Source organism: Miscanthus floridulus, chromosome 2 (genome assembly GCF_019320115.1).
Source record: "Miscanthus floridulus cultivar M001 chromosome 2, ASM1932011v1, whole genome shotgun sequence".
Lineage (NCBI taxonomy): Eukaryota > Viridiplantae > Streptophyta > Magnoliopsida > Poales > Poaceae > Miscanthus > Miscanthus floridulus.
Window position 1 is genome coordinate 171,628,109 of NC_089581.1, and position 14,541 is coordinate 171,642,649.

At 44.1% G+C, this 14,541-nt stretch overlaps 1 protein-coding gene across 1 annotated transcript; it reads right to left on the minus strand.

Moving 5' to 3' along the window:
- Positions 1-3,528: 3,528 nt before the first annotated feature.
- LOC136540668 (xyloglucan galactosyltransferase KATAMARI1 homolog) lies at positions 3,529-5,880 on the minus strand. The gene has a single exon (XM_066532675.1). It carries the CDS (start codon positions 5,833-5,835, stop codon positions 4,030-4,032), a length of 1,806 nt encoding a protein of 601 aa, XP_066388772.1. The 5' UTR covers positions 5,836-5,880; the 3' UTR covers positions 3,529-4,029.
- Positions 5,881-14,541: the final 8,661 nt, after the last annotated feature.

Sequence of the window (14,541 nt, forward strand, 5' to 3'; positions counted from 1 at the left end):
TCACCAACTGTCAGCACCCACTAATCGTACTTGAGTCTTCTTTGTAAGCTCCTTTTCAAGCCTTGTTTCGGCCCCTATCTCTCCGGCAATAAGTAAAGATATTTCAAGCTTTGGATAGGCCGAGAAAGCCTTCAAACTATCACCAAGAAAAATCAATCTGTCTCCCGAGCTTTAAGAGGTTACCGTTCAAAACAAGGTAGGTCTATACGAGCCAATTGCAATTTCTTTTTCCCATTCTGTCTTTTATGTTACTTGTCTTGACTACGTGTGGGTTGCATATTTTACTTATTTTGAGAGAAGAGAGGGAGGTGCCGGCCTGCCGGGCCACCAGGGTGGGCAGTAACACACACGGTTTCCTCATACGCAAGGCCCATCGTTATTCTTTCTTTCTGGAACGGCCCATACTATTTCAGGTCCGCTGCCTTGAGATCTTAGGGGATTTTTTTTTTCTTTTGAAACATTAAAAACTACTCGCTCTGTTTTTTACATGCCGTGTTAGCTTTTTCTTAAGTAAAACATATCTCTACTTTGATTATCATTTTTTTAAATGTACATTTTAACAATACAATATTTATGTTTTTAGATTCACTATAACAAATACTCTTATAATATATAATTTACATGTTGTGAAACTACATGGAACTTTTAAAATTGGTAATAAAAAATAAAAATATTTAACTTAGAACAAAGCTAGTATGACATGTAAAAAAGAACGGAAGAAGTATCCATCTATTCTAAAGTTCGAGGATAATGCTTTTTTTAAGCCTTATTTTCTAGTAAGAAGTAACTAGAGTAGCATAGCAAAGCCTCATATCCCAAATGTCACCTTTTTCGCTGAAGGAATATAAATAAAGCCTCATAACATATATATATCCACATTCAAGGCCAGAGAGCAACTCGGATCATAGGAACTGTTAAGGACTAATTTTGTCTTAAACCAAATTTACCACAACTAAGCTAAAATTTAGGCTCAACTTTTTTTTTTGCGAACTTGTGAACTAATGTGGCTAGAGGAGAAAGAGAAACCCAACCAAATAGTGTCTAAAATTGATGAAAACATATCTTCTTCCTCGAAATAGACACTAAAAAGTCCCTTTAGATCTATATATTATTGAGAATAACAAGGAACCTTGACAAACGACTAATTGAAAGGAAAGTTTAAAGATGCGCTATGAGGTTTTCTTTGTAAAAACTTATTGCTTACCGAGATTGAAAACACACACTGTATCTAGAGCACTAGAGATAGTAGATTTATACCTTTTCTAATAATTGATGACCACAATAACCACTGACCTATTAACCGCAAGATCTTAGAACCTAATTTGAATTTGGTTAGCTTTGTCAGACATTGGCACAATGGCACTGAACCAAAAGTAATGTAAAATGATTGGGTTATGTGCTTTATGCCGTCAGTTCTCAGCTGGATCCTATGCTTTGAGGTGACACCACGTCACCACCGCTTGCTTTCTTGCATGGGCCAAAATTTCGAGTCCCAAACATCGGAACAATACTCCGCTTTCATGAAGCCAATTTCAGCAGGACTGCAGGAACCTGGGAACATGGAGGGGGACATTATTTGCCTTTAGCTTGCGAATTGCGATGCCCTTTTTACTTGTGCACGTCTATGGACACTGATGACTGGCAGATGTATTGTTTTTCTTTCAAAATGTGCCGAAGGACATTACTCCAATTTGCATAGATTTAAATAGGAATGCTAAGAAAATAATCATTTGCAGCAAGAATATATATAGACCATGCATATATATGCTGATATGCAATGTGAATGTACAGTCCATGAGACTAGACATGTACTAGTCCCTCTATCTCCGAATAAGTAGATTCTTAGAGTTGTTTTAAGTCAAACTTTTTAAATTTTGACCAAATCTTTAGAAAAAAACTATTAAAATTTATGTGATATCATTAGATATACAACATAAAATATATTTTTATAACTTGATCATTTTATGTCATAAATGTTGTTACTCTTTCCTATAATTTTAATCAAACTTAAGATAGTTTGACTGGCACAGATTTTAGAAATTGATACATAAATACTTCCTCCGTTTCACAATGTGCTTAAGAAACGGATCGAAGGATATAATCATGAACGTGGTTACGGAGATATAGTAGTACAAAAGTTAGGATAGCATTCAACATGGAAGTTGAATGGTGTGCCTAGCTTGTAGTAGCTCACCAGCACGTTAGGTACTATACTGAATAAATGAAAACACTAGATTCTTCTGTCTACTCCTGTAAAAGCTTCAACATTCCTTATACAGAAATATCGGCAGTACAACAACTTTCAAAGAAAGCATGCTACGTGCCATCGTCAATTCGTCATCTGCAGAGACTGATTGCCAATAGTGTACAGTTCAGAATAAACCAACCCACATTTACATCGGCAGGGACCACTAAAGAAAAAGAAGAAACAGATGACTGACAGGTAACACGTATGCCCAGTGCCCACGAACCAAGAGCAAATACTGACCAAACGGAGAATTAAAATCCAAAATATCAAATTCTTAACGGTGTCAGTGGTCCATGTCGAAGAGAATTTTGGAAATATTACCATTTACCATTACATGCCAAATACATGTAGTAGCCCACTGACAGTATACTGCATTTCAGCTATAGTAGGTTTTTTTCTTCCTTTGAAGTAAGATCGAGCACAGTACAGTAATTTGTAGCTAGAGGAACTTCACATGATGCAACTGAGTTTTAGGACTAAATTTTCTTCTGCTTCATCCTTCAGACTTCTTTGAGGCCATTATCCGCTGATCAACTAAACTCTGTCGTGGTGTAATCTGTAAACTCGAGTTCAAATTCTCGACCTGACATGTATATATATTCTCAACTTGATATGTATGCTTGGTACATTATCAACTTGATAAGTGTGCTTGTATTTTCTTGATTTTAATCCAAGATTTAATGGCATTATTCTTCGAGTGGTAGATGATGTATCCATGGACAATGAGACATTTCTGACTTCATCAATTTTGAGATCTATCAGCTAGTCTTTCGATTGTGCTTGTAGAGGTAGGGTATATGTGCATGTATGTATGTGATCCTGTGTTTTCACAAACACATACATTTACAGACGTCTTGGTGAAACCCGTTCAATTCACAGCAATCAGATAACTGACACCAACATATGCTTTTGATTCCCCAATTAGATGAAAGCACAGTTTGAAGGAAACAGATAGTGTCAGATGAGATGTGGTCCCATTTGGTCACATAGATCTCGCATGAAAAGGAACACATTGATAACATGGTCCAACTTACTTGAAGGCTCACTCTTAAAACATACCAGTCCCAGTTAGCATCAGATCATCAGTCCTTACAGAACTAACATAACATCGCTAATCTGAGCGCAATCAATACAGGCAGGTCACTATGCCACATTGACTAAAAAAGACTATATAGGCTGGCAAAGAAGTCACAAGACAAAAATAGTGATATAAGGTAGTACAGAAAAAAAAACGAACAGATGAGCTGCCATTTTGTAAATATATTTGAGTTACCGCAAATCACAAATTTGCAAAACACTTCCTTTTAAAGCATACAGTGCAGTAAGAAAACAGTATGTATGAGGAAATATATGTCTACATATGCCCCTCTTGGATTACATATCGAACATCTCAACAAATTGTTAGTGATATCCACAAATTCTAAAACATATAGCTCTAAGTTTGAACACAGCAAAACAACCAAAGCAATGCAGGAACAAATTTTGATATACCTCTAAATCCTGTAAGGGCTTACAAAGGATTATTGAGCAAAAACAACAAAATCGGTGTGAAAATGGTATTTATAGGGGGTACGAAAAGGCTGTGTTCCAAATTTCCCCAAAGCATTTTTGGTGGAATGGCTTCGTACAACTGTAGGGTGACATAGATCATCAATGATGTTCATGATCACCATAACTATTGGATCTTGACCTATGTGCAACGTATATGCATCAGAGCATCTTCAGAAAGCATCGCTAACTCTGCTCCCTTGATCTCATCTCAAAGATGAGAAACTCATGGTTCAACTATGTCCTCTTTGTTCACTTTTCCAAGAATTCTTGGCGGCTTCAGCAGATGAACCACTAGAATCTCCACCTTTATCTTTGGGCTTCGAGAAGAATGGATCCCATTTGTGAGGTCCAATTGTCCGCAGTCCATCTTCTAACAGACTATACTTCCAGCTATTCTCTTCGATAAAATCTCTCTTTTCTTCGCCTGCGATGATATCTCTTCTCAACTTTGTCACTTTGTTAATGATTGCCTCTATGGAAACATCAAATGCATCTTTCAAGGTCTCCAGTTTCGATCTTGGATCAGCATATATCACCTTTGGTATTAGATTGATGACCTCCTCTCTCATTTGCTTGACCACATCTGGGTGAATACTCTTTAGCCTCTCCTCAATGCTGGCATTTCTAGAACGGATGTCATCTTCAGGGATGAATACAGAGTACCTTGTATAGTTCTTTGGAAGATGCCATGTATATTGGACGTACGCTGAACCAGGATGGAAGAAAACAGGTATGCAGCCAGCCAACATCGAGTCAAATGCAGATCTTCTTGTGTAGGAGTCACCCTGGGGCTGCAGGCAGAACAAAGAACTCTGGAACATCTTCATGACTGTGCTCGGGGAGTGGCATTTGCTCTCCCCAAGGTCGCACTCCAACAATTTACAAACGCTTGAGCTCCTGCATTGATCGATGAGCTGCCCTCTGATGGACATTGGATCACCAGGACGTGGCGCGCCTGCAAACGAGAAGAGCCATGGGCGTTCCAAGCTCCTCATTCTATCCTGCCAAAGGAAAACATCAGCATCCTTGGCTGGGTGGAAGTATGTAGGATATGGTATTCCAAAATCATTTGAATTCCAAGGGCTCGACTCCACCACGAGCATCGACATGTTCTTTGCAGCCGGCAAGAAAAGCAGCTTGCTGCCCCAATCTGACTCTTCCTCCGTCAACCTTCTGAAATCCCAAGTGATCCTCCCTGCAACCAGGAAATGGTCCCGCCCACCCATCACACTCCACTCCGGCTTCTTCATCAGCCACTCCACCAAATCAAGCGACGCGGCATCCCTCGTCGAGATATTATAACCCCAGAGATACCTTGCCACATCAAACCCAGCATAAAACGGCACGAACACCGCGGCGGCAATGGACGAGTCCTTGGTCAGGCACTCGTACTGCTTCATCCTGTTGCCGAAGATGACATCCACGGAGAATTGGTTGGTGCCATACCAGCCGGTGTTGGAGAACACGCCCTCCTCGTTGCCCAACGGCGGGCCAAGGCCGTCGTTGCTCATGAACCTGCACATGTTGGTCCAGACGCTGAGCTTCTCGCAGTCCCGGAGCATGTCCTCGTTGAACCGCGGCGGCAGGTCGTGCACGTAGATGTACCGGCCGCCGCAGGGGTCGCTCTTGTTCTCCGCCGTCTTGAGCGCCCTCTCGAACGGGTACGACGCCGCCACCTTGGGCGGCGCCTCCTCCCGGCGGACTTCGGCGGCGAGCTCGTCCTCCGCCTTGGTGCGCGCGACAGGAGGTGGCGGCGGTGGGGGTGGCGCGCGGGCGGGCGGGGCGAGGGGAACGTCGACGCGGGACGCGTCGTCGCGTTCGGGAATGTGGATGCGAGAGCGGTCAATGCGGACACCGGTGGCCTGCGCCGCCGAGGCGGCGGGGTCGTTGGAGACGACGGCGAAGTGGAAGTAGAAGATGAGGACCCAGAACATGGCGCAGAGCGTGGCGAGGAAGCAGAGGCGCGACGACGCCGGCTTCCCGCCGCCCTTCTCCATGTCGTCGTGGTGGGACGGCAGGACCGGCCGCCGCCTCATGGAAGACCGCCGCGCCCTCCCCCCCAGCGCCAGCCAACGCCGCACCGACACCTCTCAAAATTCACAGCACAGGACCCGTGCCACGCCGCATCAACGCCAGACCGCCCGGCAACAAGGCGACGAACGGACCGGGCCGCCGAAACAACGGCGGGATCGGGACGGGGGTGCTCGCGACCGGGCGCGGGGAAACCGGATCGGCGGTTCGCGCGAGACCGGGGAAGGGGAGGAGGGGTGGGGTGAGGTGAGGGGCGGAACGGAGGGGAAAAGGGAGGTTTTGGTTTGGCTTTACGGGGGCGCTCAGGACGACGGACGGAGGGCTTATTACGAGCGCGAGCGGCTTTCGTTAGCGTCCGGCCGGCGTGGGATTTTGTAACCTTCGGATTTGGAGCGTTTGAACACGAGCGTTTATTATTGCCGGAGGCGGGGACGGGCGAGACGTGGCGCCCGGTTGCGCTCGGTGGTGTTGGGCCGGTTGCGCGGGACGTGGGGCAGTGGTGGCGTGCGCGTAGCCGCGGCCGCCTTTGGCCGTGGCGGTGGCCGCTGGGCGGTGGGGGATGGGGAGGACGGGAAGGGGAGGGAGGAAGCAACGAATATGTGCGGACTGGGAGGGGATGCGTGACAGCAGAGACTACCCGAGCATCGGCGAATTTGCTGATTTCCGGTCACCGGCGTGAGTCGTTGCTGGTGGCGGCACGCGGACCGTGCTCGTCAGCTCGTGTCGTGTCTTGCTGCGACTTGTGCCACCTGAAACTGACTCCCGCCTTTCGAATCAGGAAACGATAGAAGTCCTCTTCACTCCGTTAGTTTAGGTCGTATTTGGCTCATAAGTTATGATTTATCAGTCAATAAATAATATTTTTTTACATCAAATCAGTCAACCGTATTTTCAGCGAGGAGTTATAAGCGCGTGTTTAGTTGCCAGGCCAAATTCCAAAAAAAGTGCTACAGTATCCATCACATCGAATCTTACGATACGTGCATGGAGCATTAATTATAGGCGAAAATAAAAACTAAATGCACAGTTCGGTTGAAAATCGCGAGACGAACGTTTTGAGCCTAATTAGACTATGATTGAACACTAATTGCTAAATAAAAACAGAAGTGCTACAGTAGCCAAAAATCCAAAAATCACCCAACTAAACACCCTCTAAGCTAAACCAGACCGCAAGTTGAAATCTTGTGCCGTGACGGTGGCAGGCTTGCACAGTGCAGTCAGACCGTGACAGGTGACACCGTGTTGACATCAGTAACCAGCGTTCTTGATCTTAAATGAGAGCATCCCGTCACCTCTTTTTACCGCTCTCATGGGCAAGGGCAGCATTTTGGTAAGCACAAGCATTAGGGCTTCCCCGACGCTCCCCTGCTGGCGTACTGCTGCAAGTTCCATCTCAGCATCAATGGTCCATGTCATAGCAAACGGTGGTCTCGCAGGTGTCAGGAATAGCCTGCAGAAGCTGTATAGGCCTCATCTCACGAAAAGTTGAGGCTACAGCTCCATCTCGCGTTACAGAGGAAGGGTGGTGTTCCTAGCACCTGTACATCCTGTGAAAAAGGCTGCAGGACCATTTTAAAGCTACAATACAGGCCTGTTCGCTGGTTGGTTTCTGGGCTGGTTTGAGCTGGCTGGTGCTGGTTTATTGTAAGAAGAAAACACTGTTGGCTGGCTGGTTTGGACTGGCTGAAACCAACAAGCGAACAGGCTGTGTGTGTCTGCCGTCGGGAGGACGTGAGATCTCTCTACGGGAAGGATGGCATCCGGATGTATCCGTCGGGTATCGTCGGAACGTTCTCTTCACTGATATGGAGAATTCATCCCGTCTCCGTCTCCGTTAATTGTCTCAGGTATAGATTCTTGCCCATCCCCGTACCCGTCTGGCATCGGTCGGGTAACAGATACCCGACGGGTACTGCATACCCGATAAACAAGGACACTTGGGGTCGCAGCTTTACAATCGGAGACGTATCTTCTTCACCTGGATATAAGTGTCGGAGTCTCGGATATGCCGATGAGAAGGAGCGAGATTGCGAGGAGCACGAGCAAAGGTGGCAGAGAGACCGAACTGAGGAAGCGAGGGGCATGAGCACTCGTGAGGCAGGCGTGCTTGTGCTGCTGGCGGAGATGGTGAGGAAAAATTGAACTAGGGTTCCTAGAACACATAAACTATATATATATGATGTTCAGATTTGGGCAAAAATACCCATGTTGAGCTTCTTTGGGCCTAATACTCGCATGACAGCTTAAATAGTCGGATTCCCCAACGGGTAACGGGGACGGGTAAATAAAGAACGTTCTCGTACCCGCTATACCCGTCAGGGATGGATTCTTGTCCATTTAGATGCCCGCGGGTAAAGATATGATTCCATCCCCATCCCCTAATGGATCAAATATCCCGCCGGGTATCGGGTATCGGGGTCCCGTTGCCATCTTTACTCTACTGCTTGCTTATGTGCACTGTATTTTTTTATGGGGCTAACAGCTTTGTTCCGCCAGTAGCAGGTTTCTTTCGAAAAACTCTATCTATTCTAGTGTGCATGGCAAGCAGGCCTATATTTCTTAGGTTTCAATAGGACTCCTTACGAACGTTCTTTCTATCTACAATTATCTAAAAATAATCAAGTTATTAATGGACTGAATGAAACCAAAAATTAATCCCCTTATGTGCGAAATTATAGGGTGCCCTTAGTGGCCTAATGCAATGTAATAACACTGACATGGAACAGCATGTCGCTGACCACCATGCTAAATTGAAGGACCACAACTGCACGTAGAACGTACTAGTACGATTTAGCAACGTCTGACAGTACGTTGTGGGCGTCGACTTTGCGACCACAAACTCAAGAGCAGAGACTCTCCGAGCAAAAACATTTTTGAAGTCAACCATTTGCATATTCCAGTTGACCTAGATTTTTTTTTGTGACACAGTTGAACTAGAAATAAGGACAATAAAATGTGCTCCGAAGCAGAAGCACCAGTGGACTTTAGCCGACCTACATTCTGTCTTGGACTTTGTCATACAATGTGGAGTACTCGTACTCCGACTGTGAAGAAAAAAACAATAACTGGCCGCTTAATCATGCTGATGCGCTTTGTTTAGTACTCCGTACACCTGTTGAGGAGGTCATCATCAGCCGCGGGGCAAAGAGGCGAGCAGGTCACATGGATCCAAGGGACAGGTGCCCGAAAGCCACAGCGCCGCGGCGGCAGGCGACCGACACATCAAAAAAAACGGACCGGGACGGCCGGCGCTCCACCCACGCAGACAAACGTGCGGACGCCGGCGGAATCGTCGGTGGCCCGGCGCCACGGCGGCCGCGTGGCCACTGGCCACGCCCGCTAGTACCGAGCCCCGCAGGCCGCAGGCGCGACGTGCCGGTCACCGGGCTCGCGCGACAGGAGCGGTTGAGTATGCAGGCACCAGGCAGCAGCGGCGGCGGCTGCAGAGCAGAGGTCACGCCCAGCCGTGCCAACCGGATCCGCCGCATCAGATCCCAAAAGGGGATGTGGGGCGGTTCCGTTCTGCCGACACTCGGCCTGTTCGCTGGTTGGTTTCTGGGTTGATTTGAGCTGGTTTTATGTGAGAGGAAAACACTGTTGGTTGGCTGGTTTGGACTGGTTGAAACCAACAAGCGAACATGGTGACTGGCTCCGATGGATCCTGCATTCCTGCTCTTTTTTTTTTTTGTAGAGTAGTTTTCTTTTCTTCCCCACCGAATTTCTTGGCCACGGTGCAATTCCTGGATGTTGCCCTTGACCCCGGTCGGGGCTCGTAAAACGTAACTGTTTCCAACCAGAGACCCCGCCATCTAAATAAAAAAAAAAGAACACAGACTCAAAATCAGCCTCCAACAAACTACCAATACGAAAGATTTATTTTGAGTTGCCTGATAAATACAACTCAAATATAAACATCCTCTCTCCTGTAAACCCATTTATAGAAATGATTTTCTTTTGGGTCCTGTCGTTGAAAAAGATGCCGAATGAATATTGAACCATTTGACTGTAGCGCTATGCAAAATCAAATGGATATTGTTTTTTAGGTGTTGTTATTAGAGATAGTCTAAACCGGAAGAAAATTTAAAGCTTGCACATGCATTGTGGGCTCTGGGCTGGAGGTCCAAGTGCCAAATGACGCGTGGGTAATTTTATACTACTACTGGGCCTGCGTCCTATAAGCGCCTAAGGTTCAGGTCAGATTTCTGAACCCTGATCCGCGATCTCCTTGTTTTGGACTGAACAGCTGATGCTTTTTTCCTTGGCGCTCTGTATGTACAAAACACTCACAACGTTCCACGGGGCAAGTGTCCCTCAACCGAAGGATTTACCCCTTGTTTCTTGTAACGAACGTCGCGAACAGCGAGATATTGGCCATCATGGCGGAAGGAAAACGGCAACAGCTACTAGGTCCTATAAAATTGGCGTTCTGTTTTGGCTTATAAAGCGTCATTCTACTATGACATATTCCCTCCGTCCCTATATAACTGTCATCGCTGCTTTGTGTGCCACAAGTTAGACTCGATTTATATAAAATATGTGCAACATTTATATCTCTAAATAAATTTATTAAAAAAAACTAGATTCAAAGAACTTTCAATGATATTAATCATATACTATAAATATTAATATTTTTAATATATATTTAATTAAAGTTATTTTTTAAAAAACAAAAACGAACGAATATCGAGGGACGGAGGGAGTAGCCCAGAAATCAGAGACCCAAAATCACTGAGGACACTCGAGTACTGGACACCGCTGCATGACGCCTTGACGCGTATCTGCCTCCGTGCGTCCGTTCTTCCTTCCGCCCATCATGTCCGGTCGGTCGGTCCGTCCCTCCGCTGTCCCCTGGAGCCCCAAGGCATTTATCGTCGTCTCAGATTTAGAGATCCGTGGCATCAGCGTGGATGGGGAGTGGGCGTCACGTCCGCCTCGTACCGGAAGGTCTCCATTTGTTTGTGTGTGTGTGCCTGATGGCCTGGTCAGTCTAAGGGTTTGGTAGTACTTTGGTTGGTTGGTTGCTTGCCCTAATTGCACGGAGATCCGCCATTTGTCAACCCGCGAGCCTCCAAAGGGGAAGGGGTTTGGCGCATAAAAAAAGTGTCATCAGGTGTGGACATGCATGCATGCCAGGAGTTTTTTTTTTTCTTTCTAGGCGATGTATTTTGCGAGTTGCGAGCACGATCACCGGCGCGTCTATGGGGCCGGCGGGGCCTGGCAGTAGGCAGCGACTTCACGGCGCTTTTTCCCCTCACACATGACATGAGGAACTTGTCGAGGCACCAGAACGATGTTTCAGGTTTACTGCTGCATGTTTAATTAACGAGATTCTAGACAGGATGTTGCTACTCGTACCTGTGTATGTAGAATCATATCTGTTTAACAATATATGAGTATCTAATAAGCAGTGCCTCGAGATCTGGTTGCAGAGATGCTCCTGAATCCTGATGACGATGAGTGATGAGCTGCGCACTGCACGCATAGTTTGGTGGGACACTGGGACCTGCGTCGCAAACCAGGGCCGGGGTATACGAGATCTGAATCTTAATAGTTATAGAAGGGAGAAAAAACAAGTAGCTGAGTATATGAGTGTTCGATCAATTAGGTTAGGTGACCTACGGAGTAATAACGTAGAGTTAGTTACTACTCCTATACACTATGCAGGTGATTTTCGAATGATCTTCAGGTGATGTTTGATCATTCAAGAATTACCATAAATCCATAATGTATAGTGTATGTATAGGAACAGACTCTGCCAAACGAGGAGGAAATGGAAATCCTTCACCGCACAGCTATCAAACACACATGGGTTAGCCCGACTGTGAGACAAGCTGCTACACAGATAGCGTCGCTGCTGCCAGCCTACGGCAACTGCTGCCCTGTAATGCACTAGTATAGTTCGAGTTCTAATCCTACTGCTCATTGACGACGGCCTTATCTGCGTTAACTGAAGCCGGAACTCTTTCATTCATTATCATCATTAAAGAAAATTAACTGTTGCCTAACAGTAAAGCAATCGATCACAGATCCTAGTGGACTGCAGTGGCTCGTCGTGCGACATATGTGGATTTCATCTTCTGAACCGTTAAGGAAATAAATAGGCTTTAGGTTTTGAGGGAAGAAAAAAAATTGAAGAACTTGATATGCTCCTTCCAAACATTCTGAAAAATTGCTGATGTGTTTGCCTGTTGCTGTTTTTAGCTGAAAAATTGCTGCGTGTGACTGGGTGGGCCGAGGCCCAGCAGGCCTGTGGCCTGTGCGCGGGGAAGAGGCAGGTCGAAATGGCCAGGCGGAAGCAGGTAGGACTGGGCTGGGAGGAGAAAGGGCCGGTTGTCGGGGCTCCTGGGCCGAGTGGTTTGCTGCGGAGGGTTCTGCCTTGGTGGCATGGGTATTCATGGAGGGTTTTACTTTGGGAAAAAGTTCACATTACCTCCTCAACTTTGCGAAAATCTATTTTTCCTCCTAAACTCTAAAACCAGGTAAATCATCTTCATAAACTTATATAAATACTTTATAACAAGCATACATCTAAATAAATCTGTAACTAAGTTATACATGATCCAATGAGTAAGAAATTTTTACTATAGTTCAAGCATACAATAATTAGCCCACCATAAAAAATTCATCATAATTGGACCATAGACATTGCAGGTACAAATTAATAATAGAAAATCATAGATCTAAAGCTACAGCAACAAATTTGTACTAAAGCATACTATATTATATGTCCACTGTGTAGATATACTCATGTGGAGTCCAACAAAATTGGATTTTCTATTTTATGGTTTTTCTATGATTTTCTATGATTTTTCAAAGATTCAGCCAAAATAAATAAAAAATAAAAAATAAAACCACCTTTGAATACCGCTTATAACCAGTCAGGAAGGTAAAACGAACGGCTTTAAAAGTTCAGAGAGATGGTTTACCCGATTTTGAAGCTCAGTGAGGAAAAAACAGACTTTCGCAAAATTTGAGGAGGTAATGTGGACTTTTTCCTTACCTTTTTAAATGAAAGTAGCAAACATCCACGAGGCGTTGCAACGGACAGAAAAAAACCCTATCAAACGTACCTAGGAAATGGCAACGGAATACATATCTATTTATGTTTTATTCTTTTCTATAAAATTACAAATCTATAATTCATTTTATGATGACATGACATATATAAGATAAGTTAATATTGACAATAATACGACAATGTTCTATTAAATTTGTACCGAGTTAGAACAATGCCGATAGATTTTTTACTACCATTGCAGAGCACAGGAATATTTAGACATAAATATATGAGAACTTTAATGTTCACACTATCCATTTGTTCCTATAGTTAAATATGGAGCTTTGTGTGAGGACCCACAAAAAATATATAATTCTCCAGATTTTAGTCACCGAGGAGTTATCTGGGGATCCACAGAATATGTAATTAGACTTTATCTTATTAAATTCAACGAGGAGCTAGTAGCCGACGTGTCAAAGTTTTCATCATAGATTGCAGAAATAAATTCATTTAAACTAGATTGACAACAAACCGCTCAAGATTTCAATTCAGGGTTTGATTAGTTGGACCACCAGGGTGATCCAGGTTTTATTATAAGAATAATTTTTGCTTTCTAATCAAAACTACATCAACAATTTGGTGGTTGAAACCTTTGCTTCTCAGGAAAGGGTCAATGGTTGAAAGGCCTATATATTGTACTCCCTCCTTTCTATATTACAAGCCATTATGAGTTTGTTTCTAGAAGGCACATAATTTTTGCTATACATCTAGATATATAGTTTTTATTTTTTATCTAGAAAAGCAAGAACAATCTATAGTTTGAAATGGAGGTAGTATTATTATTCATCGATGATATTTATGAGGAAAAACAAAAAAAACAAGAAAAATGGGCGAAAAAAAGATCGGACCAAAAAACCGTGCGAAACAAAAAAACTGGAACAAGCACGAATATGAAAAATTCATAACAACATGGTTATCACCAAAATACATAAATAGATAATTGCAATTTTCAATACGTTTCTCATGTAGCTCATGCACTTATAGTTTTATCACTCATTCAAATAAATAGGTAACTGGAATTAAATTCAATGACCGAAGGACCGATTAGTTCTACAAAATTCAATGAACTTAGCCAAGTAAGCTTGAATAAATTTTTAGCAAGGCCTCCAGGACATGTGTAAGAGCTAGATTCGAGTATCACCTACACTTATATATGCCTAAACAACTAGATCAGGGTCTCTCACCAAAAGTCAGCAAGAACAAGAGATCAAGAATATGAAGAACATGAGCACATAGACACACGATTTAAACCGAAGAACGACCAATCCACAAAAGGATGTATACATTCTCATGGTTCACTTTATAAATCTTTAGGTGTTTCCATGAATAGTAGCAAACTCTAATCTACACCTTAAACGAGTCTTCTAGTGTTCAAGTGGTTAGAATGAACTTCTTGATATTTCCTAATCAATCCACACTTTATGTATCACAGAGTTAAGCTGTAGAGTGGTGGGGTGGTTATGCTTTGGTCGGTTTTGTCTCAAGGTGTGTAAGAGAGTGATGAGGGGGGTATGTACGCTCACCCAAAAAACTAACCATCACGGTGTGGAGTCGAGTCATACGAACACTTGTGAGGACTGCACCTCAGGAAACATAGTGAAAAGGGCACATGAAAAACTACTAGTACATGAACTTTTGAAAAATTCTAAGAATT

Excerpts from the sequence above, each read along its gene's own strand:
- LOC136540668 (XM_066532675.1), bottom strand. The coding sequence starts at position 5,835 with ATGAGGCGGCGGCCGGTCCTGCCGTCCCACCACGACGACATGGAGAAG.